This window comes from Erigeron canadensis, chromosome 4 (assembly GCF_010389155.1).
Source record: "Erigeron canadensis isolate Cc75 chromosome 4, C_canadensis_v1, whole genome shotgun sequence".
Lineage (NCBI taxonomy): Eukaryota > Viridiplantae > Streptophyta > Magnoliopsida > Asterales > Asteraceae > Erigeron > Erigeron canadensis.
In genome coordinates this window covers 45,125,843-45,152,198 of record NC_057764.1, presented here as the reverse complement: position 1 = coordinate 45,152,198, position 26,356 = coordinate 45,125,843, and the positions used below count along the sequence as shown (strand labels likewise).

Genomic DNA, 26,356 nt, shown 5'->3' with positions numbered 1-26,356 from the left:
TAAATTGGTCGAAAGTTGCTATTTATTTTCTGCAGTTATCCTTTTAAGCTTTTATATTCAACAATGAACTTTATTTTAAGAATATCACAAACATCCGTGTATATGGACATAAATCGTATAATACTGTAATAAAAAAACTCGGTTATAAAGACGACAGTAGTCCACTGGTCCCTTCGATCCATTTTCAGGAGTGGGCTGAAAAGCTCATCTTTTTAAGCAGTGTTATTTCATTACTTTATAAAATAGAAATTAAAAAAATTATCAATATTCATAGCCATATATAGCGGTAGACATATAACCACTGAATTGCTGCTGCGTGCAATGGCCGCCGTTTCATGTGTGGCTAAGTTAGGGACAATTGTTGTTGTACTTTTAAGCCTTGTAATAATGTCATCAAGTAGCAGCAACAGCGATAGAAGAACATACATCGTTCAGATGAAACATAATGAGAAACCAGATTCGTATCTCACCCATCACGACTGGTACTCTGCCTCTTTAGCCAGTAGTACTACCGGCGGGGATTCAGATTCAATCCTGTATTCCTACTCAGCCGCATACAACGGTTTCTCTGCGTCTCTAGATCCGGACCAGGTCGAATCCCTCCGCCAATCTGATTCCGTTCTCGGCGTCTACCAAGACACCCTCTATCACCTCCACACCACTCGCACCCCTCAGTTCCTTGGCATCATCGATGGCCAACTGGGTCTCCAACGCCAACAACAACTCAATGCCGCCTCCCATGACGTCATCATCGGCGTCCTCGACACCGGTGTGTGGCCCGAGTCCAGATCCTTTGATGATTCCGACATGCCCCCCGTTCCCACGCGCTGGAAAGGCGAGTGTGAACAAGGTGAGGACTTCAAGGCCTCCGCGTGCAATAAAAAGCTCATTGGGGCGCGTAAGTTTGCTAAAGGCTTTCGTTTGGCTGCCGGTGTCATCTCCAAAGAGAAAGAGTCCCCACGTGACCAAGATGGCCACGGGACACACACTTCAACCACGGCCGCCGGTCGCCAGGTGGCGAATGCAAGCTTATTTGGTTTCGCTGCCGGAACGGCTCGTGGGATGGCAGTACACGCGCGAGTGGCGACGTACAAGGTATGCTGGAAGACGGGTTGTTTCGGGTCGGATATACTGGCGGGTATGGATCGTGCTATAGCGGATGGCGTGGACGTGCTGTCGATGTCACTGGGCGGTGGGTCGGCGCCTTATTACAGGGACACCATTGCGATAGGGGCCTTCAAAGCCATGGAAAAAGGCGTGTTTGTGTCGTGTTCTGCTGGCAACAGTGGGCCCGCTAAGGCCTCCCTGGCCAACACCGCCCCGTGGATAATGACGGTCGGTGCGGGCACTCTGGATCGTGATTTCCCTGCCTATGCGATTTTAGGAAACGGGCGACGCCTCACGGGGGTGTCTTTGTATAGTGGCAAGGGCATGGGCGATCAGCCGCTTCCATTGGTCTACTTCTATTCCTCTTCTTCCAACAATAATAATTCTAATTTGTGCTTGCCCGGTTCCCTCCAGCCTGAAGCGGTTCGTGGGAAGGTGGTGTATTGTGACAGGGGTGTGAATCCACGGGTAGAGAAAGGGCAGGTGGTTAAGGATGCGGGTGGGATAGGGATGATACTCGGCAACACCCCTGAGAATGGCGAGGAGTTGGTTGCCGACAGTCATATGCTGCCGACGGTGGCTGTCGGGAGGAAGATTGGGGACGAGATAAGGGAATACTTGAGAACCCAAGGGAGCAACGCCAAGGCGGTGATTCAGTTTGGAGGCACGGTTTTGGGTGTGAAACCATCGCCGGTCGTGGCGGCATTCAGCTCAAGAGGTCCAAACATGGTGGCGCCGCAGATATTGAAACCGGACGTAATTGGTCCTGGAGTCAACATCCTCGCTGGATGGTCAGAGGGTATTGGCCCCACCGGGTTGGATTCAGATACCCGCAAAACCCAATTCAACATCATGTCAGGTAATCCCTTCCCAACCTTTGTTTTTTTCTATATCCTTTTTAACGGATCAAAACATAAATATATTAATCATTTTTTACATTCACAATAAAAAAAAGGTTAATATCAATCTTTCTAAATTATTAGCTTAAAAATTCTCCTAATTAATAAAAGTGAGATTAGAAAAGAGAATTAAGATTTTTAAGAAAATTGGTTAGAAGGATTTATCATGTTCCATAAATAAATATGGATATGATAAGGCTAGTCATCAACATTGATGATTTTAAATTTGATGCATTAAATGTCATTAAATTTTTATTTAATGATTATATACGAGTATAATTATTATAAGTAGAAAGAATGTATTCGTGTCAATGCTTTATTATTGTGAATAATGATTTCCTACACATGGGTGGGTTAGTGTATGTTGTGTCAACCAAAAATTGTTTTGAAAATCTAGAATAGAATAAGGATTTTATAAACACACAAATGAAATTTCAGTACCCCAAAACTCTGTGGACATATGGTTTATATTTTCTATAATATTGTTTCAGGTACATCCATGTCCTGCCCACATATTAGTGGCTTAGCTGCACTCTTGAAAGCAGCCCATCCAACATGGAGCCCCAGCGCCATCAAGTCTGCTCTCATGACCACCGCATATACGCTCGACAACAATAACTCTCCCCTACGAGATGCGGCCGGAGGTCAACTTTCTACCCCATGGGCTCATGGAGCTGGTCATGTTGACCCACACAAGGCCCTCTCTCCCGGTCTTGTGTATGACATCACAACAGAGGAATACATTGCATTTGTTTGCTCCGTAGGATACGAACTCAAACAAGTGCAAGCCATTGTCAATCGTGCAAATGTGACTTGTACCAAAAGATTAGGAGACCCGGGCCGATTGAACTACCCATCATTTTCTGTTCTTTTTGGCAAGTCAAGAGTAGTGAGATACACCCGCCAGCTAACCAATGTTGGGGCTGCAGGATCTGTATATGTTGTATCAGCTGAGGCACCACCAGGAGTTCAAATTAGCGTGAAACCAAAACAGCTCGTTTTTAAGAACGTGGGAGATAAGATGAGGTACACAGTTACATTCGTCTCCGAGAAAGGTGGTAGCGGGGATGCATTTGGCTCTATCACTTGGAAGAACGCCGGAAATGAAGTTAGGAGCCCTGTTGCTTTTGGGTGGGAACGGCGTATATAAGCAAGTTCACCATCCATCTGGTGACTTGTTAATGCTTTGCTTGCACATAGAAACCTTAAAATCATATGTCGAACCTGTTTCTTGTGCTTTAAGAACTAATGTAATAGAAGTAGGTGTTGTTTTCTAATGCCGAAGGAATGCGATGAAGAGTTTTGCTTGAAAAAGATAATCCTTATCATTCTCAATGTTTTATTTCCATAGACAAGTACATTAGCAACATTGACAACAAGAATAAATACCGTTTAGGCTATAACAACCACAACTGGAACATTTTGGAACTCTAGGACACGAGCACTTGGTTGGCCAACTTGAGAAACAACATTTTGCCGAAACAACTGCAGTCTGGGCATTTTGTGCAGCAACAGAAACATGCTTTTAAACATGAAGAGTGAACTTTGGTAATGAGCAAGAACAACAGTGAGGTGAAGAGCAGGTGTCACAACTGCTTGGTGTTTCAAACGAATAGCCACAACAGCAACAAAAACATGACATGTTGAAGCAGGGGCTTCCACTGCTAGAAAAAAAAAAATACAAGTATCCATATATTTTTTTTTGAAGGACAATATATTCATAATTAGAAAAAAGAGGGTGCTTGTGCAAACGAGTCAAATGAAACATAACAAAACATATTAAAGAAGATTAAATATTAAAAGATGTCCAACTATTCCAATCGATTGTGCCGAGCTTAGATCGGGTAGATAGCCACATGAAGGTTGTTTACTTGATTTCTTCACATAGCCTATGCCGAGAGTATGGTTTGTTGTTGAAAATCTGGTCATTTCGTATTATCCAGCATGCGCATATATATGATAATAAGTTGAATGATTTTTCTTTTCACGGTAGAGAGACGGACATGTAACTTACACATGTGTAAGTTGTAACTTACACTTGTGTAAGTCGTGGTGGCGGTGGTCGCCGTCGCCGGAGGATCATGGTGGTGGTCGGAGATGATGGTGGTGGTGGTGATGGTGGTTGTATAACTTACACATGTGTAAGTCGTGGTGGCGGTGGTCACCGTCACCGGAGGATCATGGTGGTGGTGGTGGTGGTGGTGGTCGGAGATGATGAAAAATGAATGATTGAGAAGTGTCCTAATGGTCCCTAAAACAAGGAGTCCCTAATTTAACTTTTCCTTATATATATATATATATATATATGAGAGATCAAATAAGAAGGTGTCTTAAGGAGAGAAGGGAGAGAAGGTCTTATGAACCAATCACAACGCGACATGTGGATTTAAAAAAAAAACGCGGTGGCATTTTTGTAAATAAATTAAACTTTTATCAGCTTGGTTTTGGGTCAGCTTGGGTTATGATCAGCTTGGTTTGTCAGCTTAGTTGCGTCAGCTTGATCAGCCTGGGATCTAGGTCAGCTTGGTTGGTCAGCTTGGTTTTGGGTCAGCTTGGGATCTGATCAACCTGGGTTCTAGCCCAAGCTGACCCAAACCCAAGCTGACCCATCCCAAGCTGACCCAACCGAACCCCAAGCTGACCCAACCGAACCGCAAGCTGACCCAAACCCGTAATCTACATTTGTGTAGATTGTGTGTAAATTGTGTCAAGCTAACCCAACCCCAAGCTGACCAGACCCCAAGCTGACCCAAACCTGAACCAAGCTAACCCAACCCAGAACCCAAGCTGACCCAAAACCCATAAGCTACATTTGTGTAGATTATGTGTAAATTGTGTCAAGCTAACCCAACCCCAAGCTGACCCAAGCTGACCAGGCCCCAAGCTGACCCAACCTGACCAGATCCCAAGCTGACCCAAACCTGACCCAAGCTGACCCAAAACCCATAATCTACATTTGTGTAGATTATGTGTAATTGTGTCAAGCTAACCCAACCCCAAGCTGACCCAAACCTGACCGAACCCAGAACCTATAATCTACATTTGTGTAGATGTGTAGATTATGTGTAAACTGTGTCAAACTGACCCGAACCAGGCCTCAAGCTGACCCAACCATGACCAAAGATGACCCAGACCCCAAACTAACCCAACCCCAAGCTGACCTAAACATGACAAGACCCCAAGCTGACCCAGACCCAAGCTGACTGACCAAACTGACCCAAACCAAGCTGATCCAACTCAAGCTGACCCATCCCAAGCTGACCCAACCCACTGAGAGCCCAAGCTGACCCAACCCACTGAGAGCCCAAGCTAACCAAGCTTAACAAAACTTTAATTTATTTACAAAATTGCCACCACGCTTTTTTTTAAAAATTTTGACACATGTTGCGTTCTGATTGGCTAATAGGACTTTTTCTCCCTTCTGCTCCTTAACACACTTTCTTTCAGGATCCTCACCCTATATATATATATATCCTCACCCTATATATATATATATATATATATATATATATATAGGGTGAGGATCCTGGAAGAAGGTGTCTTAAGGAGAGAAGGGAGAGAAGGTCCTATTAGCTAATCAGAACGCGACATGTCGCAAAATTAAAAAAAAAGCGCGGTGGCAATTTTGTAAATAAATGAAAGTTTTGTGAAGCTTGGTCAGCTTGGGATCTCAGTGGGTTGGGTCAGCTTGAGTTGGATCAGCTTGGTTTGGGTCAGCTTGATCAGCCAGCTTAGGGTCTGGGTCAGTTTGGGTCTGGTCAGGTTTAGGTAAGCTTGGGTCAGCTTGGGGTTGGGTCCGTTTGGGGTCTGGGTCATCTTTGGTCAGGGTTGGGTCAGCTTGGGGACTGGATCAGGTTGGGTTAGCTTGGGGTCTGGTCAGGTTGGGCCAGCTTGGGGTTGGGTAAGCTTGACACGATTTACACATAATCTACACAAATGTAGATTATGGGTTTTGGGTCAGCTAGCTTGGGTTCAGGGTTGGGTCAGGTTTGGGTCAGCTTGGGGTCTGGTCAGGTTGGGTCAGCTTGGGGTTGGGTTAGCTTGACACAATTTACACATAATCTACACAAATGTAGATTACGGGTTTGGGTCAGCTTGGGGTTCGGTTGGGTCAGCTTGGGATGGGTCAGTTTGGGTTGGGTCAGCTTGGGCTGGGTCAACTTGAGGTGATTGGGTCAGCTTAGGTTTGATGTCAAATTATTTACAAAAATGTCACCGCCCATTTTTTTTAAAGGCAACGTGTCACATTCTGATTGGCCAATAGGACCTTCTCTCCCTTCTCTCCTTAACACACCTTCTCATTTGATCTCTCTCCTATATATATATATATATATATAAAGGGTAACACTACGGTGAATAAAATTATTTCTACAAAATTAATTGTTCAGAGTGAATAAAAATTAAGTAAAATAATAATAACGTGAAAAAAATCGGATGATTATTCCGCTATCAAAGTGAATAAAAATTAAGTAAAATAATAATAACACTCCGGTAAGAACACTTTTAAAATAAAAACGGTGAGAACACTTAAAAAAAATCATTTGATGCATCAAAAGTCCATAAAACTAACATAGTGCAAAACTAATTATCATTATTTAAGTGTTTAACAACATATTGATCCGTCAAAATAAAATAAAAAACACTTTTTTTGTTGGATGCATCATTTTGATGAATATGCATCCAAGATGGATGCACAAAATGATGATCATGTATATATATATATATGTATGTATGTATTAAACTTAGGTACAAAACCCCTTTACATATTAAGATTTTAGGGATTAATACTTCATAATGTAAACAACTTTATATGAATTGTTATAGTGTGTATCGAACTTCAATCTTGTGCATTGTATGTAATGAACTTTCAAATCCTGTGCATTTTATGTATTCAGACAATCAAGAACTTACAAGTGGAAGATTATATGATTGACACATATACTCAAATACATACAATGCACAAGATTTGAAAGTTTATTACATACAATGCATAGTATTGAAGTTCGATACATATTATAATAATTCGTGTAAAGTTGTTTACATTCTAATATATACATGACTATCATTTTGTACCTATGTTTATAGGTTAAAATATTAAAATGTGAAAAATTTTATACCTAAACTTTGTTAATCATCAAAATAATGCATCCAACAAAAAACGTGATTTTAGGTATAAATTTTACACCTAAACTTTGTTATTCATCAAAATGAATATGCATCTAATGTGGATGTACAAAATGATAATCATGTATATATTATAATATATATGTATTGTATAATGAATAAACGATTGAACCTTCATAATTTTTTATAGGTTAAAATATTAGAACGTGAGAAATTTTATACCTAAACTTTGTTATTTAAGATCCATATATTCGTTAACCTCATACATAATATTGAACTATATAGTTTCACTATTTATATATATTATATTGATTAGTATACTTATTCCATACAATATTTAGTCAACTCCCATATCTTAAATATTAATTAATATATTTATTAATTATTATATAATTTTTATATATATAATATAACTAAGAGAAGATATATTTTTGCTTAGTTGGTATTTATAAGAACATGCCATGTAGAATTTTTTATGAGTTGTCATTTTTTCATTAATTTCCTAATTTTAAGGTGTCATATGTTTATCATGTCATTTAAATTATTTTTAATCATTAATCCTAATCATCATTATAATTATTAAAAATAACTTCTTCCGTTATTTGTTATTCACGTGAAGTCGGCTGCATCATATCATAAACCTACAAAATTAATATATAATAAGTTGCCCAAATATTGAATCAGTAAATTAGTATATAATAAGTCGGTTCCAAACCTATATCATCTTCAATCAAATTAATGCTATCATATAAGTTCTCTTAAATTTTAGTAATTATTTAAATTTTAGTAAATATTTAAATTTAATTCTTTATATACAACTAAAAAAATTATGTATTTTTAAGTGTCATCTTTGCATATGATTTATAAATATTTACGTTTCATTAGTCATATTTTAACATATTTGATATTTGATATATATCATATAAGCATAAATTATAATTTTATTATTTGCATCAGTTGTAATCTAACTAATTATTTATATTATCATAAATCATGAATAAAAATGTATTTATCTGTTACCTTTAAGTTACGCTTTTAGTCAGCCCTGCACAACGTGCGGGTTTAATCTAGTATATAATAATCTAACAATAGATCATTACACGCAATTGAGACTGCCGATATTACACAAACGAGATGGGTACTCGCGCAATGCGACGGCTGTGGCGGCAACGGGTGGTGCTAGTGGCGGTGGTGGTACGTAACGATGTGGTTATTACTCTGTAATAGTTGATGTCAATGGTAGTGTAGGTTTTTTTATGGTTAATGGATGTATCTTTTGTAAAAATAACTTTATTAATTAAGAATATTATAAGGATATTAGGTGGAAATATTTAATTTAATGAAAAAAGGTGATAGGTAGGTTTAAAATATTTTAGGGATATATTGGGTAGATTTAGTATGTGAGTTAAGAATGTGTTAAAAATTAAAAGTCTTTTGGGTATTTTAAAGGTAGAGAGTTAAAAAATGGAAAGGATAATTGTGTTTATTAATAGAGTATAGATATCTTTCTAAAATTGTATGTAATAAATTAAATATTAAAATAAAACAATTAGGATAAAAGCGAGTTCCTTTATTAATTTAAGTTTTGACACATTCAAAACATGGTATATAAAGTAGTCTTTCTTTTAGCCCACACAATCAAATCAAAATATTGTTATGCATTTATGTATTGTAAGTTAATTGCTAGCCAGATATAATAATAGTCTTAGCCTTGCCAAACTTTTCATGTATCTATATATACATGATCATCGATCATTCAATTTAAGCTGTCAATATATACAAGTAAAAACCTCGATAGATAGATAGAACTACGATTCAAATTAATGATGGGTTCGAAAGTAAAGGAGATGCCGGTAGTGAGTAAAATGTTTTGCTCATCAAGTCAAGTGGTTCTAGGAGTTCGAAATCGACCTCATGTTGTGGGCGGTGGCGGGTTTGTGGTGTCGGACATGCATAGCCACCAAGTCATGTTCAGGGTGGATGGCTGCGGTGTTCTTGGGAAAAAGGACCAGATGACTCTCAAAGACGCCTACCAAACCCCATTGCTTCTCATCCGTAGAAAGGTACCTACGTACTCTCGTATTATATATATATATATATACACATGGGGATATATATATACATGGGGATGAGAATATAAGACTTTTAGGTACTTAAGCTTAAGCTTAGATGCCGGACACTCACATATTAACTTTTTAAACCATAAAAATCATGGGGTAGACATTTATTCATTAAACAATAAATAATAAAATATTAGTATGTGAGGGGTTTCACACCTAAGATTAGGTGTCGGACAGCCTTATATTCTCTTTTCCCTATATATATATATATATATATTGATGCATAATGGCCGGAATTATTATTAGTAATTCATTGATCATTCTAGCTAGTAGTAATAATTTATCTTATATCGTCTGTACTGCATTTTTGTTTATGGCCCAGGAGTTGATAAACAATAATATAATGTATATATAGGGAGGAATAGTAGAAGCATTAAGTCTCCAGAAACAATGGGGAGGTTACACCTCAGATTTTGCTGCAGGCGGCGGGTCATCTCATGATCATCATCAAAACATTTATAATAAGTTGGTATTCACATTGAAGGATCCACAATCATCAGCTCCTTCGTCATGTATCAGCAAAAGAAGGCCGATAGTGGTAGTAGCAGCAGTAAGCAGCAGCCAAAAGGATAATAATAATAATGATGAAAACATTATTTACTTCCAGATAAAAGGTTACTTCCCAGATAGAGATTGCAGCATTGTTGATTCCGGAGGAAACATCATAGCCCAGGTACACATATTACGTAACAGTGATATGTAATTTAATTAATATATTGGAAGCTAGCTAGCTAGAATTATATATATATATATATATATATATAATGCTTTAATTTTATTTTATATACATAATATATATAGGTTGGAGTGGATAAGGAAATGATGGAGAAGAAGGATGTTTATCATGTGGTGGTAAAATCAGGGATTGATCAGGCATTTGTTGTGGGTGTCATTGCTATTCTTGATTACATTCATAACGGATCTACCAGATGTTAATGTATATATACCAGATGATCCATGCATTCGATCGATCATCTGTTAATTATTTTATATACTAGCTAGCTATATGTATGTATTTGAGAATTATCGATCGATTACTTGCATGTACTGTAATTAACAAATATTTAATTGAATATTAATTAGCTAGATTGCGTAAGTGTGAAGAAAAGAATTTTGAAAATAATGGGGGGAAGCTGGTGTACGTACATGTCGTAGGAACTTATCTAATGTGTGTTTGTTTTGGTTGAATTCAATGGATGTGTATAAACTTTCTTGTATATCCACGTGACGAATATTGTATGCTTGTTTGTATAGATTACCTTCGCAACTTAAACCCCTATCTATACCTATATTATATTATGTTATAAACTAGAACAAATATCTAACAAATCGTCCATGTGTTTGTTCGATTCGTATTTTCATCTTTGTACTTATTTTTTTTATCATTAGGTATTATTGGGCTTTTCATTTTCATTGTCAGCAATCCCTCATACAAACATCTGTCACTTTATATCCGTTAATGCCCTCACGTGCTTACCACATGGGTAAAAACCGGTTTTTGTTCACCTCTACCCGTACGGCTAAAACATTTGACTATCACACTTTATAATTAATCACCTCTCATATCCTATCACCCGCACCATCTCACCACCACAACACACGTATACTTTCTCTTGTTTTTTCAAAAAAAAATTTGATCTACCCAACCTACCACTAATATACATCAAAAATATTAGTATCTACTCATGCATATAAAGCTCTTAATTTTCTGATCCTCAGGTAAATGTATAACTGAAAAACTTTACCTTTGAGTCTTTGACCAAGGTGACAAATGATGTCCCTAAGCACTACAAGATCAATGTTCTTAGAAAAATAATATAAAAATACACAAAAGTGGCAGCTTCTCAAAAGCATACGTATACACTGATACAAATTTTAGAATACCCAGAGGCTTGGGAACCTCTCTTGGGTCAAGTGCATTTGTGCCAATGGTTTACGATACTAATTTATTCAGATAACATATTACATTACAAGTGATGGTAATAACTTAAAAATCTTTGTATCTCAATTGCTCATAGTCTTCTGTACAAAACCCTTGATGTCAAAAACTTCATTCCCAACCTTCGTAATGACACCCTGACAAGATCAAAAAACAAAAACAATTGTGAGAATAGAAGCACACATGGTACAGGTGAGCATGTATGTCACGGAAAAAGAAACAGAAGAGAAAGAAAGTCACCTTTTCGGTTATGATACCGTCAATCAGATTGGCTGGTGTAACATCAAAAGCCGGATTCCAAACAGATATCCCAGAAGCTGCAACTTGTTCTCCGAGACCTCCACGAGTATTTAGTAATTCCTTGGCTGATCTTTCTTCTATAACAATCTCTTCTCCAGATGACAGTGACAAATCAATTGAAGTCAAGGGTGCAGCAACAAAAAAAAGAACACCATGATGCTTAGCAGATAAGGCAAGGCTATAGGTTCCAATCTTGTTGGCCGTGTCACCTGTATTGATATTTCATCTATCTCTTTCAAATGTGTAAAAAAGAGTAAGATAAATTTGTTGAGAAAGTACCATTAGCAGCAACACGATCGGCTCCAACAATGACAACATGAACACGTCCAGCTTTCATTAGAGCAGCAGCTGCAGAATCCGCTATGAGTGTGGCTGGTATTTTGTCATGGACCAACTCAAAAGCCGTCAATCTTGAGCCCTACATTTAAAAAAATGTTTATAAAAAAATATGTTGTGTTTATAAAGAAATAAGATGTTGTGAGAAAGTTATATTTCTAATTTACATATATCATTTTTTTCTTCAGTATAGAGAATTTAATTTGTCCGATGATATGCCTTTATTTATTCCTTGTATGAAACCAGTAAAAATGGAAATTGATACCGTAAAAAGTATAATGAAGAAGAAGAAATTAGTAGACATAAACAAAGAAATTTTAAAATATGTACACTAAGTACAAGTATCATTCAATATCCATCTGATTTAGAACTGAGATATATGTTAAATATACGTTGTTATCGTCATTGTTTTATTTATGTAATGTATTTTTAACTTCAATTAGTTAAAATTTGCTTTGAGTGTATTAATAACAGCTTTATATTTTATAACTTTATTATAGGCATACAATTGAATTTTAAAACAGATATTGGAGGGATAGTTTATATTTGAAATCAGATTTAATAATGTTAATGATAATATTGATGATCATCATCATCATTATCATCATGATAGTAGCTGGTATGAAAATATATTATCTTCATTGAAAATAATTAAAAAAGAAAAGAAAGAAGAAGGTGAAGAAGGTGAAGATACAAAATGAGCTGTGTAAGATCTTCAGCAAAAACTGGAGGTGAGAAAAAAAGTATCTTTAACAAATTTTATGTATGAGGTACATCTCAACTATATCTTCTATGTCGATGATGGTTGCTGAGATTTTTTCTTTCTCCCCTTTATATATTCTACCCTATATATAGTTCATTTATTATGTTTGGTAGAAAAAGGTTTAGTTTTAATAAGCTAGAACCAACCATTATGAAGCAAAAAAACCCATACAGTTTGATCAAAGGTGTTACATCTCTCGAATATATAAACCCAAATAAATTTTGAATCCTAATCAAAAACAGCAGCCAGCCACAACAACATATTCATTTTTCCTGTTACATCAATTTTCATTCGGTACAATTAAAATCTTCACCGATGACCCAATGCAAATGGGTTATGTAACATCAAAACAAACAATATGTTACAATATGTTACAATTTTCATAGGAATGAAAACTTTGTGAAAGTAGTATATGTAACACCACTAATAAACTATCAAGGACCCCAAATAAATTAGGTTAAAAGTTTGGACCATTTATATAAGTATAAGAGAAATCCCAATTAATAATTCTCAAAATCAGGCCAAAATATAGAAAAAGTGCTATATTTCAATCAGCTCTTTTAAGACAGAACCTAGAAAAGTGTACAACTAACAATCTGCTGCTACTGCTTCCCACATGCCATATGCATTTGGCTACTCCTTTCTACCGCAATGTGTCTCTAATATTGCCTATTTTAAACAATTATTTTATGGGATATCTCTTTTGTGTTTAAACTATCATCATTTTTATAGACTTTTATACTTAATATGTGATTATATTGGATTATAGGTCTATGAGAAAAGATATATCGAGAATGAGCTAAATGAAGATTATTTATGAAAAATAAAGATTAATTCTAAGAAGATGGAAACTTGTGACACATACTAATATATGTTTAATATATGTACCACATAGATATTGAATAGCAGATTCGTTCTAACAATTCTTTTATGGCCTTGGCTGGAAAATCTCACGTGGACATCATAATTTGACATTTTAAATGGGCCATGGACTTTATTTAACGTATCTATATGTGGTCATGAAGTCCTGGATATATATATATATATATCTATATATATATATATAGAGAGAGAGAGAGAGCAAGGGTTACTTAGGCTATCCGGAGTGGGGCGGCTTCCTCAGGCGATCCACAGCTCGTCGCCGCCCACACCACCCCGCCCAGGCGATATGCGAAATGAGCGATCCACAGGGGTTGCCAGGAAAAAGTTGACCGGCTGTTGCTTTTGAGATTTAGAGCCATTCCCAACGGCTATGTTGACCCAATTGAAGAAAAACAAAAATTTAATCCTATTTTTTTCTATACATGTACATATATCACTCTATTTTTTTTCCGCAAAACACATACACACATACACTTTTAAATCAATCTCTCTCACTTTTCACAAAAATAGACATACATAATTTCATATATCATGGATGATATCGACAAGTTGCTTAAGTCATCTAGTTCGAACGGTTCTACGGATCTAGACGAGGCAATCGATAGTGCGGTTGCTTTGACAATTAGTACTATGATACAAGCCGCGCAAGAGGAAGAAGAGGATGATGAAGAAGAGGCGCCTATATTTAGGAGGAGGGCGGTCCTACATCGTAGGTGGCATGAGGCAAACGAACGCTTTTGATGACGACCTGGTATATCCCCAGAGGGAGTTTAGGAGGCGCTATCGTATGACCAAGGGTTTACTTTTGAGGATAACAAATGACTTGGAGGCCGAGTATAGATATTTTCAACAGAGAGTTGACTGTCACGGGAAGTTAGGATTCACCGCGATAAAGAAGGGTACTCTCGCGCTTCGTCAGTTAGCATATGGCTCAACCGTCGACTCATTTGACGAGAACTTTGAAATGTCTGAAAGGACGTTGCGCGAGTCATTAGCAAACTTTTGTAAAAATCAGCTTTTTATTATTACTTATTATTACATGTAACTTTATATTACGTATTAGTTTATATTACTTATTAGTGTATAATACGTTTAGTTTTATTATTACATTTTATTGCATATTACTTTATATTACGTATTAGTTTATATTACTTATTAGTGTATATTGCGTTTAGTTTATATTACATATTAGGTATACGCGCGTTATATGGGCCGAAATACCTACGTAGACCAACTTGGAGTGACCTTCAGCGCATATACGACGTGCATGAGCAGGTCCACAGTTTCCCGGGCATGATTGGTAGTATTGATTACATGCATTGGTCGTGGGAGTTGTGTCCTACCGCATCGCGCGGTACGCACACACGTGGGGATATTAGGAGGCCTAGTACGATACTTTAGGCCGTTTCCTTGATTGACTTATGGATTTGGAACGCGTATTTTGGTACACAAGGCTCCCACAACGACATCAACGTGTTTGAGTGGTTGCCCAATCTTGAAGAGATAATATCCGGATTGGCACCTACAGGTATTGGGACAAGGAGAGAATGCAACGAGCACAACCTGACTTTGGAGGATGAAGATAAAGTGTATTGTCAAGACTTCAACGAGCACGACCCGACTTTGGAGCCGGATTACTGGACGCAGCAAACTCCAATTGATCAACGAATTATAAACTCAAACGTCATCAGGAGCAGGGAAACACACAACATACTATTGGCAGATTTGGTTGATCATCTACGGGGAGAACCGCCATGCACCCGAAGAATATGTGCCGCCTGCTGTGGAAGATTATTTTAGTGATGACGACTAGATTTTTATTTGTTTTTTAAATGTGTTTAATGTTTTTTATATTATGTTTGTTTTTTTTATGTCTTCAAAGTTTTTTTTTTATATTTTGTTTTCTTTTAAAGTTTTTAATGTTTTTTATTTTATTTTGAATGTTTTTTTCCGTAACTTTAATGTATTTTTAAGGTTTAGATAAATAAAAAAGTCTTTTATTTAAAAACAAAGTCAAACACACACAAAAAAAATTTTAAAAAAAATCAATGATTACCCTACCCCACCTTCCGGGCAACTCCACTCCCCCTCTTTTTCCCAGCCAACCCCCAGCAACTTAGGATGCCACATGCGCGACGTGGTGAAAGTAGCCCAACCCCTGGCAATACCACTCCGGATAACCTTAAACCCTTAAATAAAAAAGAACGCGAGAACCATTCTGGACCACACATTCTCCTCTTTTTTCTCTCTCTTCAATAGAAAATGAAAATTTATTCAAAATGTTTTATCTAAAAAACCGTAAATCGTTAGATGAAAAAAAAAGTATGGGTAGTCTTAAAATTTTGTCCTCTTTCATAGAGATCTTGACAACTTTTTAATTTTCTTTTTTTTTCCCTTGTACTTGTGTGTACTTATACATGTTTAGGATCTTTGTTTTAACATGTAAAAGAGTAAATGACCATCTGTGCACAACAATGAAGGTCATCAATCCATGGCGAAGCCATGGTGGCCAACGGCGGAGCCCGTCAGTCCATGGCGGAGCCATAGCGACTAACGGCGGAGCCCGTTAGGTAGATCACCGATCACCCCTATGACCTATCACCCCACCAGCTACCCTTTATGAATTTCCTTAAGTGCAAAGCCCGTTCCAAATCACAATTTATGTTTATCCTACACATGTGTGGTTTATGTGTAAGTACCAAAAAGAAAACGAAATTTAAAAAATCGCCAAAAGTATATCGAGTCGCATCTTAATGAAAAAGGACGAAATTTTAAGACTACTCATATTTATTTTTTTCATCTAACGATTTACGGTTTGTGAGATAAAGCATTTTGAATTATTTGGATGAATTTTCATTATTAATTGAAGAGAGAGAAAAGGGGTGAAAATGTGTGGTCCAGAATTGTTCTTGCGTTCTTTTTTATTTGTGAGTTCTCAAGATAACTCACAAATAAATTGATGGGATTGGATGTTGGAATAGAGAGGAGAGTTCGGATGGGGTGGTAGGCGCAGCAAATGGAACCACAAAAGAACCCTCACTTGGGGTTTTTGGTTTCTATTAAAAAAGGAGAGACTGAAGAGGGTAGAGGTTGTTGGTGTTCATAAAAGAGGCAGACGTTGCTTTTGTTTGTGGTGAACATGAGCAACAATAATTCCATAACCATCAATCACTTCGTTCAAATTCTACTCTATTATTATTATTATTAATTTATTATTATTGTTGTTGTTGTTGTTGTTGTTTGCTACATTTTTGTAAAATTTAGTTGTAATACAAGTGTTACTAATTCTTTTTATCTTTTTTTTTAACGGCAGTGGTGAAGGCATGCCTCTTAATCGTCCGGTAGAGATCGACCACGTCACCCGCACAGTCAATCCGAGGGCATGACTGATTATTATTAGTCTTGTTGCGCCTAATAATTGATGGTTATTATTAGTCTTGTTATGAGTAGCTAAACTTTTCATCATCTACTGAGATGAAGAGATACAACGGAATGATGGATTGATGGTTGCACAATTATTATTATTTAAAGTTGATTCAATTTAACATTATGTTGTGATCTTAGTTTATTGACTCATTTCTATATATCTTTCAATTGTTGGTTATTTATGTATGATTTTAGGGGTGGTGATGTACTGATGTGATCCGTGAAGGCGAAAATGTTAATGGGAGGTGGGGGTGGGGGGGCAGTTTTATGGTGGGAGTATTGATGTGAACCGTGAAAGTGAAACTGTTAATGCGTTGGGCAGATTAGAGGGGAGCAGTTTTATGTTCGACAAAAGAAGAAAGCAGTTAAAGGAAGCAAGGGTGCCAAGTGTTTCAATTTTATGTTTAATTTATTATAATAATAATAATAATAATAATAATAATAATTATTATTATTATTATTATTATTGTTGTTGTTGTTGTTGTTGTTGTTGTTGTTGTTATTAATATTGTCATTATTATTTATTACATTAGACTCAAGTAATGAGCTATGTCCCTTATAAATAAGGCTTGCAAGCCATTAGGGTTGATTGTCTAAGATTTATATTTTGTTTTGAGGAGCTCATAAGAGCTACTAGAGCTCTGATCCAGCCTATTATTCGTGAACAGCCGACTCTAATTCAGCCCGTGTTTGTGTTAACAGCTTGTGTTCTTCACTTTATTTGCTTGAATTCAGTTTATACCTAATAGGTAGGTAAGGTTGTGTATGAGTTATTTTGATTGCTTAGGTGTAAGTAGTCGGTTCTATGCAAGGTAATGGAAGAAAACAATTGATCGATAATAAGAATTAACGAATTAATATTTGGGTACAATCAATAGACACAATTGTTGTCTAGATGACCAAAACAATTATTTGATTGGAAAAGTTATAAAAAGCGTCTCGGAATACCAGTCTTAGTAATGGAACTAGTTAATTAAGGGAATTCAATAAAGTAGCGAACTTCACAGGTACGGGGTGAGTCTTCTTTTAATTCTCATTTATAAATCAACAAAATTGAATTGGGTCTTCAAGTAAGTGCAACATGAATTTGTAGTGTCATGGATTCAAAGTAGATGATCCTTTTAATTACTTCTACAACAAATATTTTCAAATCAATTCTTAGTTTAATTTAGTTTAAGTTTATTTTTCATATCAAACTGACGTTGAGTCATTAAACCAACCTTCTTTGAATTGCATTAAACTCCCCTAATTTTTAACAAAAGTCCCTGTGTTCAACCTAGTCTTACCATTAACATATACTATACAAGAACGGGTCCACCACCCGAAAGTGTGCATTAGTTAGTAAAATTGGTATTTCTTGTTTACAAAATTAAAACTCGATTTTGCACATCAGTCTCTCCTTGTTAAGTTGTCATTCCGAAATCTCCTCTCTTTGATACACTCACACAATCTTAACAGCTAATTGTTTGTGTTGAAGTCATTCATTAATTTATCTTTTAAATTTGATTTCATTTTAAGCTGTTAGCTTATACTAAGTTACAGTTGCAAACTTACCTTTTTTTAACTTTTTCAAATGTGTTAATTTGTCCTGGTCCAATCTGGTTTATTAATAAACACGGTTAGCACTTGTTACCTTGGCTTGTAGATTTTGTACCTCAACAATATTGGACCTCTATAAAATTGAATTTTGGATTCACCGCTGAGTTTAACCCTTTACTTGAACTATGTATGTGAAATAAAAGATCTTGGATACATGGAGTCCACTGAAGATATAATAATATAGTTAACAAGATCAAAGACAATGTAACCCAAAACGTAAAAATAAACTACTTACTTGATTGAAAGGACGAGTTTCTGTGCAATAAGCACGTTCAAGTACTCCATCAGCATAAAGTGCACGGATTACTCCAAGAGCAGTTCCATATCCAGCTGTTGCAAGACTATTGAGACAGTACAGAAGAAAGCATAAAAACATGTAAGTTGGAAGCTCAAAGAGGTTGTCACTGTTGGCAGTTGTTGTCATTCGGTCAACTGCTACTGAGTTCAGAGACTAAAAGGGCAGCAGGCGTTATTTAGTTGACCTTAGTAAAACCGACCCACTAAGGATAAGCGCAGCAGATCTTAATTCAATTAGGTCCAGTTTTAGCTTTCTTGGGAACAAGCATCTAACCCTAATCAGTAGCCTACAGATGCACATATCTATTGTACATGTAATTTTCAGTTTTTGCTGATCAAGAAATCAGAAAACCTCTTTGCCCCCCCCCCCCCCAGTTGAATTAGTTTACACAGTTTAGTGTGAGATACCACGTTAAATCCTTGTCTTCATCATTCTTGTTATCATTTCCGGATTCCATGTGTGTGTATGTGTTTAATTAAAACTGGTTCTTTGAGGTTTTATGCTTTTAACCAGAACATAATTAGTAACCATCATCCTGGATTTTTTTTTATTTTTTTTTTTTGAAAAAATAAAATAATAATAACTGAAGAAGAAGCAACGGGGGGTTTGAGACTAGCCTGCCAGTATTGCAATGTGTTAAAACAGAAAGCTTGTTAATATCCTTTCGGTGATTCAAGATGAAAGAAGATCCATATGTCCCTATTGCTTTGTTGGAAGCAACATCTTCTTCGAGCATAATCTCAGCAGCTTCAATGTAAGCCTGATAGAGCAAGAAACATATCACTACCCTTGATTAGAATACGGTTTGTAGCCATAGCAATCTGAAATCTAGTTTGGCACCTGAAAAACTTGGTGGGCGTCTGTAGCAGTTGCAGCAGAGTTGATTACAATGTCAGTAAGCTTGGTTGCAGCATCTGAAAGATTGACAGCTGTTGGACGACTGGGAATGAATGAGAATAAGAAAAAGAAATTAGCAAGGGTGGGTTTTGAGGAGTAAAAGTAACTTAAAGATGGGATCCTAAGTTGTTACCTTGAGACAAGATAGTCCAATTTGCTAATAAGAAAAGATGCTGCCTCATGTGGTGTTCCAGTAAATTGATGATCCGGTTTAGATACTTGTACAGCGAGAGAAAGAGCAGCAGCTATAGCAATTGCAGGCGCCCCGCGAACCACCATCTCTCTAATTGCTTCCCTGGCCGGCCGGATACATACATATAGTAAGGCATATATAATACTTGTATCTACTTTTATTTTGTTTTGAGATAAGAAGAAAAGGGAGACACATTTTTATTATGATTAGATTAGAGAGAAAGAAGTTACCAGGCATGAGCAGCATCAGGAATATCCAAATAGATGGTATTGAGAGGAAGTTTTCTCTGAAGAGGAGGAAAAACACACAATCAGATCATTTGTGGTGGTGTCTTGTTCTTGTTGTTAAGATAGAAAGTAGTAGTAGTAATGTAGTAATGTTATGTATAATTTCCAAAATAACAATCTGATTGACAAACATATCAAAACATTCATATATTGAAACCCCCGATACACAAAAGGGGATTCCATTCCTTCCTTCCTAATTTAATTATAATACCTAAACCTATCTGATTTACAAATTAATAGATGGAAAAAAACACATGATTAAATATTAAAAAAAAATGCAAAACAAAACAAAAAATGAAGGAGGGAGTAAAGAATGAATATATAGCAGCAGGTAGCTAACCTGGTCAAGGAGGTGAAGAGAGCCCCGCTGATAACGGATGGATTGCAAACACGACTCTTCTTCTTCTTCTTCCTTTTCAACCATTTTCATATTCCTCATATTTGATTGATTGATGCTTCAATTAATACTTCTTCTTCTTCTTCTCTTCTTCTTCTGACTTGTGAAGGAGAAACTTGAGTTTGATAACTGCGCAACACCCTCCCTGACGCGCGTCAAACGTAAGCTAATTAGAATTCAAGTATGTTAAATCTTTACGACCAATATCATAATTTAATCAATATGAAACTAAAAAATGAAACATATGAAAATTATCTCCATATAAATATTGATTTTAGTTTATCTTTTTTTTTTCTAACTTTAGTTAAATTAAAAATTTACAGTTTGTTAAATCTAAACTTACTACAAACAGTATATTAAAAAAAAGCCCTAGTAGTCGACTATTTTTTGGTTTGATCGGACGTAGGCTTTTTTTTTTTAGAAGCATAATTAATTATTTTAAAATTGGATTAAAGTATAAATTGGTAATGGAAAATCAAAAAGTGTAAGTTAATTATTTTTAAATTGGGTTAAAGTGTAAATTGATAATGGAAAACCAAAAAATGTAAATTAATTATTTTAGATTGGGGTTAAAGTGTAAATTGGTGATGGAAAACCAAAAAGTGTAAATTAATTTATATTAATATTAAAAAAGTAGAGGATTAATAAGGATGGAGGATTAGACTCAAAAAGGTAGATTAGGGGTGCCAAGTGTACCCCCAACCCCTTCTTTTAGTTATATTATAGATGGCATAACATAGATGCTTTAGTTAGGCGCGGTTAGATGGGTAGGGTGTGTTAACCCGTACGGTCTATTATTTGTCGAAAGTATATTGAATGACATCTCTAGCACGAATTTTAACCATACTCATATAAATTTTATAATTTATCAATTTACGTTCCTTGAGATAAACGATTTTGAATGAATTAAAGAAATTTATAAAGGAGAGTAAAAAATAAGTGGTTGAGATTGAAGCAGAGAGAAAAAAAAATAGTGGTTGATATTTATCATAAGAGTATTATGAATAAGTGATAGGAGTATTTTGAGATTTTCGCTTATATAAAGTTAAAAAAAAATGAAGGGAACAAACATTTTATAATGTACAATAGAGATATAGATAGAGATTACCCGTAAGGAAAATGATAAATCCTCCAAAAGATTATCCAAAAAATACTCATGAAACTATAAAAAAAAATATTAAAAAGAAAAAAGTTGACATGTAAGATCCATTAATTCTCTTTTCTAATCTTGCCTCCTGATTTTTCAACATGGTATCATCTCATAATTAAAAGGATTTTAAGCTATTTAGTTAGAAAGATTAATCATTTTTCTCTGATTGAAATAATAATAATTATTATAACCAGGGGAAAAGCCCGTCCGATGGACGACCATGTATAAACGTATATTTTTCTTCATGTTCTTGTTTTGTATGGCGAAACTGTCTCCGTTGTCAAAAATTGTTGCAATATATATTTTTCGCTTGTCATGTATATTACCTTTCCAACAGAACAAATCAACTGTGATCATTAATAAATGAAAAAACAAAAGATACAAAAAAAAAAACCTTTTAAACTTGTGGGGCTTGGGCTATGGATTAGACATCGATCATGGAAAGAAAGGAAAAGAAACTAAAAGGAATTAAAAAAAAAATAGACGACATGTTTTATGGATATAAAATGAATGGGTATTGTTTGGGGTTGGATAATGGGTTTGTTAATGGACTTTTGTTTAGTCTTTGGTTGGTTTGTAATTAACAAATGAGTAAACTTGAATTATAAATTAACTAAATACTTAACAATTAATTACCCTATCAAATACTTTCATATTTGTTTTCATATTACTCAATTTTTAATCTCTCTATATAACTAAAAGAAAATATGGTTTTACCTATGTGTTACTCCTCTTTGCTCGCCACATAAGTTTTTATTCTACATGTCGATTTCAGATATTTTGTTTTTAAAAGTTTGTCATCTCGAATTGTCATCATCAAATAACACCTCATAAATCTAGGTGTAATGATAATAATAATAATAATAATCAATATATACATATTGATTTAAAAATTGTGTTGAGAGGAGGGATCGCACGTATAAACTGATCTGGCCAATTTATACATATCGCCCACATCATTATTGGCCATTTTATTAAGTGTTTTATGTCGATTTTATGTGCATTTGGCGCGTTTATGGTGTTTGTTAGTGTTTTCAAGTCTAAACAGGTTACGTGTTCATTTGGCACATTTTCAGATGATTTTTGGTCAAGACATTGATTTACGAGATTGAGAGTTGTTTAAAGTGGAGAATATGGAAAATTTGGGCAAGTTTATATGTGAAAGAAGTCGTTTTGAGATTAGTCAACTGGGACTACACCGCAGTGGAGGTGTTTCTAGCCCACTGCGCCGCAGTCAGGATAATGAAAACAAGAGAATTCGGTCAGTGAATTCGGGCTGCGCCGCAGTGAGAGACACCAAGTCTCACTGCGCCGCAGTGGTCCTAAGGTCAAACAAGAACCCGGTCAAAGGCTTGAGACTGCGCCACAGTGGGGGCATCACTCGCCCACTACGCCGCAGTGAGAGCACAGACAGAAAGGGTTTGGATCAATTTTGCATCAGATTTGGAGAGGTATAAATACAAATTAAAACCTAATTTTTCCGGGGATCAGAGTTTCTTTCTAGGAGCTGTTCTACAAGGGATTATTTCAAGGATCAAAAGCAAGAAAATTCTTCCATTGATTCATTGAAGATTCACGAGCACCTATCTAGATCGTATCTACTTTTATTGTCTTGCAATTTTAATTTCTCAAACGATTGGTACATCATGTTCTTCTTTTATTTTAATTATTATTTCGAATTGATCATGAGTGGCTAAACGTTTAATCATCCACCTTGATGAAACTAGACGAATGATGTGATTGCTATATTTTTAATTCAAAAAGTTGATTTCAATTATCATTGTGTTGAGATTTTGATGATTTAATTCCTTTTTATATATTAATATGATATTGGTGGCATGTGTGTTATTCATTAGTGGTACTAGTTGGATGCATATGTGATTTTCAAATGGTTGTTTGTCTATGAGCAACTATCACTAGTTCATGGTATGATAGTGAATATCATTTTAATAAAAGGAGTCATTTTGTCAACGTGATTTATAACGGTTAGTGGTACAACGTTATCTTCACATAGGCATGATTGTTAATTCGATAGTCAAACAAACTAATTGTTGGTAAGATTGTTTAGGCATTGGAGGTACCGGCTTGGGTAATTTAACTAACAATTTAGGTAATCGGGTAAATTGTTCACGGTTAGTGGTACTACGCGAGCACCTTAATCCTTTTTACGATTATCTTTTCAACTCAATGAATTTGGTCATAAATGAATGCAATCGTGTTTGAAGTCTAGTGAATTCAAGGTGGAAGATCTTTATTAATATTGTCTAAAGTTTTTCCTAACTTTTATGCGTATTATCTTTTAAATTTCTTTTAATTTATTTGTCAAGTGAGAATTGAAGCAACACCCCTATTTCCAAACCATTTACCAAACAACTAGTTAAAACCAATCCCTGAAAACGAACACGGTCTTACCTCTTGACGAACACAGTCTTACCTCTTAACTTCAAAAGATATCTGTGTGATTTCTAGATAAATTTTTATTGTATTTAAAGTTTTCTTTTATATAACAATATTTTAAAACTAAAGTTCCGAATGAAATGCTTTTTAAAGTTAGTGTTTCAAGAACTTTTAAAAGCTTTTAATATCTAGAAATCACACAGATATCTTTTGAAGTTACATTACAACTATCATATTAAACACCTTTAACTAATAAAAACTCTAGCTAACACTTTGCTTGATAACGACATTTTACAGCTACAAATACAAACCATAGCTAATTTTATCAAACATACGTATAATGTAAAATTTTTATTTTTTTCTCAACAAACTTTTTAGATTTAAATACAAATAATTCTACATCATAACATTATCAATTATCTAATCTTGGTTTTACTCCAAGTCTTTACAATATTGCCAATTATTTTACTTTGACAAACTTAAAAAGGATACAATAATTTAAATGAAACGAATCTAAAACTCAGCAAGATTGGTTTAATATAACCGTTGGTATAAGACCATAAATGATATATTAACTTCTTACTAATTTTCTATGGCAATTATTATAATAATAATGATATCAATATTGTTATTGATATTATGACAAGTGTTATTTTTTAGTCAATAAGATGGCGGCTCACTGGTAAGAATTTAGAACTTAAGAAAATTCATTAGTGTTCAAATCTCACTTACTACATTTGTAGAAGTGGATATTAAGAGGGGTTTCGAGAGTCATGGATTTCATCTGAGACATGTGTGGTTCAAACACCGCATAGTGACCAATTAGATATCACTGTGGTGTTCAAATGCTTATTTCTTACTAATAATTACCAACTCATGTTCAAAAAAATAAAAATAAATAAACGTTTTTTTACAATGACCATGGTTATTACCAATTAAAAAAAAATGTCTTTAATCTTTTAAATGCAAAATAATTGTGGTAATTCTTTATAGGTCATTAAGGTTCATTTTCCGTGTTTGAAAATAATGGTCGGCAATTCCATCTCGTAAAATACGTGCCTTTTCATGTAAGGGTGGTTGGATGTTTTTTTTTTCTTTTCTCTTTTTTATTTAATTAATCTTGCTCTCTTTCATTAAACATTTATCTTATCAATGACAATTACTTAAAAAAAACGAACTTTATCTTCAAAAGTTTTTATTTTCATTGAAAGGAAAAACCCGAAACCAAATCAAAAAACGGTCAAACCGAATCGTACCAAAACCTTTAATCGGTTTCCAAAAATGAATAACTGAATAATCGGTTTGGGTTGTTGTTTTGGGCCAACATCAATATTAGTTAAATTATCTAAAGTTTATCTGGTTGCTTCTTGATATCTCTATACTAAATAAAAAACAATTGTCTTTTAAAAATATTTTTAGAAAAATTATGATGTGGCAAGTCTACATTTTTACTTAAAAACTCTTTATTTTAATTATGATGTCATAAATATATTTAATTAAAAATAGTTCATTAGATACTTATTTAAAGTTATTAAATTTTTATTATAAACAATTTTTTTTTTATAATTATTATGTTATTCAACTCATTATCTCCATATCAATTTATAATTAATAACAAAAATTACATGCATATTTTATAGTTTTATATTTTAATTAAAACGCCCGGGTTGAACCCGGGTAAATTTGCTAGTTATAAGAGAGATCTTCTTGAACTATTTTTAGAAATTGTATGATGTGGCATGTCTACATTTGTTTTAAAAAAATCTTTTATTTTACTTATGATGTCATAATTAATTAATAATAGTTTTTATTATAAATGCTTATTTTTAATTCTACTTTTTTTTTGGAAACATAAAAATATAATTTTTATATAATTTAAAGAATGTCCAGTTTAATATCTTTAAACTGGGTTATGATATATCAATAATAAAAATTACATATATATATATATACTATATTATAAAACAGATTTTCCCTAGATTTTCAACATTGAACTTGAAATTTTTAATATTGATTTTAAGTACTTCCCCAAAATGCCCCTCCTATCTATTCTATATTTATTTAAAATAACTATAATACCCTTTCTCTCTGCTCAAATCTCAACCAATTACGAGTATATTTTTTCTCTCTCCTCCATAAATTATTTATTCCTTCAATTCATTCAAAATCTTTTATCTCAAAAACCGTACATCGATAAATTATAAAAATTGTATGGGTGTTCTTAAAATTTCATACTTTTTCA

The 26,356-nt window shown here is 34.8% G+C and overlaps 3 protein-coding genes across 3 annotated transcripts; 2 read left to right on the top strand and 1 right to left on the bottom strand.

The window, feature by feature from the left end:
- Positions 1-208: 208 nt before the first annotated feature.
- LOC122595179 (subtilisin-like protease SBT1.8) lies at positions 209-3,320 on the top strand. Its single transcript, XM_043767510.1, has 2 exons — positions 209-1,966; positions 2,498-3,320. Exons 1-2 carry the CDS (start codon positions 322-324, stop codon positions 3,154-3,156), a joined length of 2,304 nt encoding a protein of 767 aa, XP_043623445.1. The 5' UTR covers positions 209-321; the 3' UTR covers positions 3,157-3,320.
- A 5,502-nt stretch (positions 3,321-8,822) lies between these two features.
- On the top strand, positions 8,823-10,288 carry LOC122598531 (protein LURP-one-related 6). Its single transcript, XM_043771123.1, has 3 exons — positions 8,823-9,193; positions 9,606-9,923; positions 10,052-10,288. The coding sequence occupies exons 1-3, from the start codon at positions 8,954-8,956 to the stop codon at positions 10,184-10,186; spliced, it is 693 nt and encodes a 230-aa protein (XP_043627058.1). The 5' UTR covers positions 8,823-8,953; the 3' UTR covers positions 10,187-10,288.
- Positions 10,289-11,054: 766 nt separating this feature from the next.
- On the bottom strand, positions 11,055-20,726 carry LOC122597901 (methylthioribose-1-phosphate isomerase). The gene is made up of 9 exons (XM_043770488.1): positions 20,511-20,726; positions 20,114-20,169; positions 19,824-19,985; positions 19,634-19,733; positions 19,411-19,553; positions 18,731-18,836; positions 11,769-11,907; positions 11,430-11,698; positions 11,055-11,326 (listed from the first exon to the last, which is right to left on the bottom strand). The coding sequence occupies exons 1-9, from the start codon at positions 20,607-20,609 to the stop codon at positions 11,255-11,257; spliced, it is 1,146 nt and encodes a 381-aa protein (XP_043626423.1). The 5' UTR covers positions 20,610-20,726; the 3' UTR covers positions 11,055-11,254.
- Between the last annotated feature and the right edge of the window lie 5,630 nt (positions 20,727-26,356).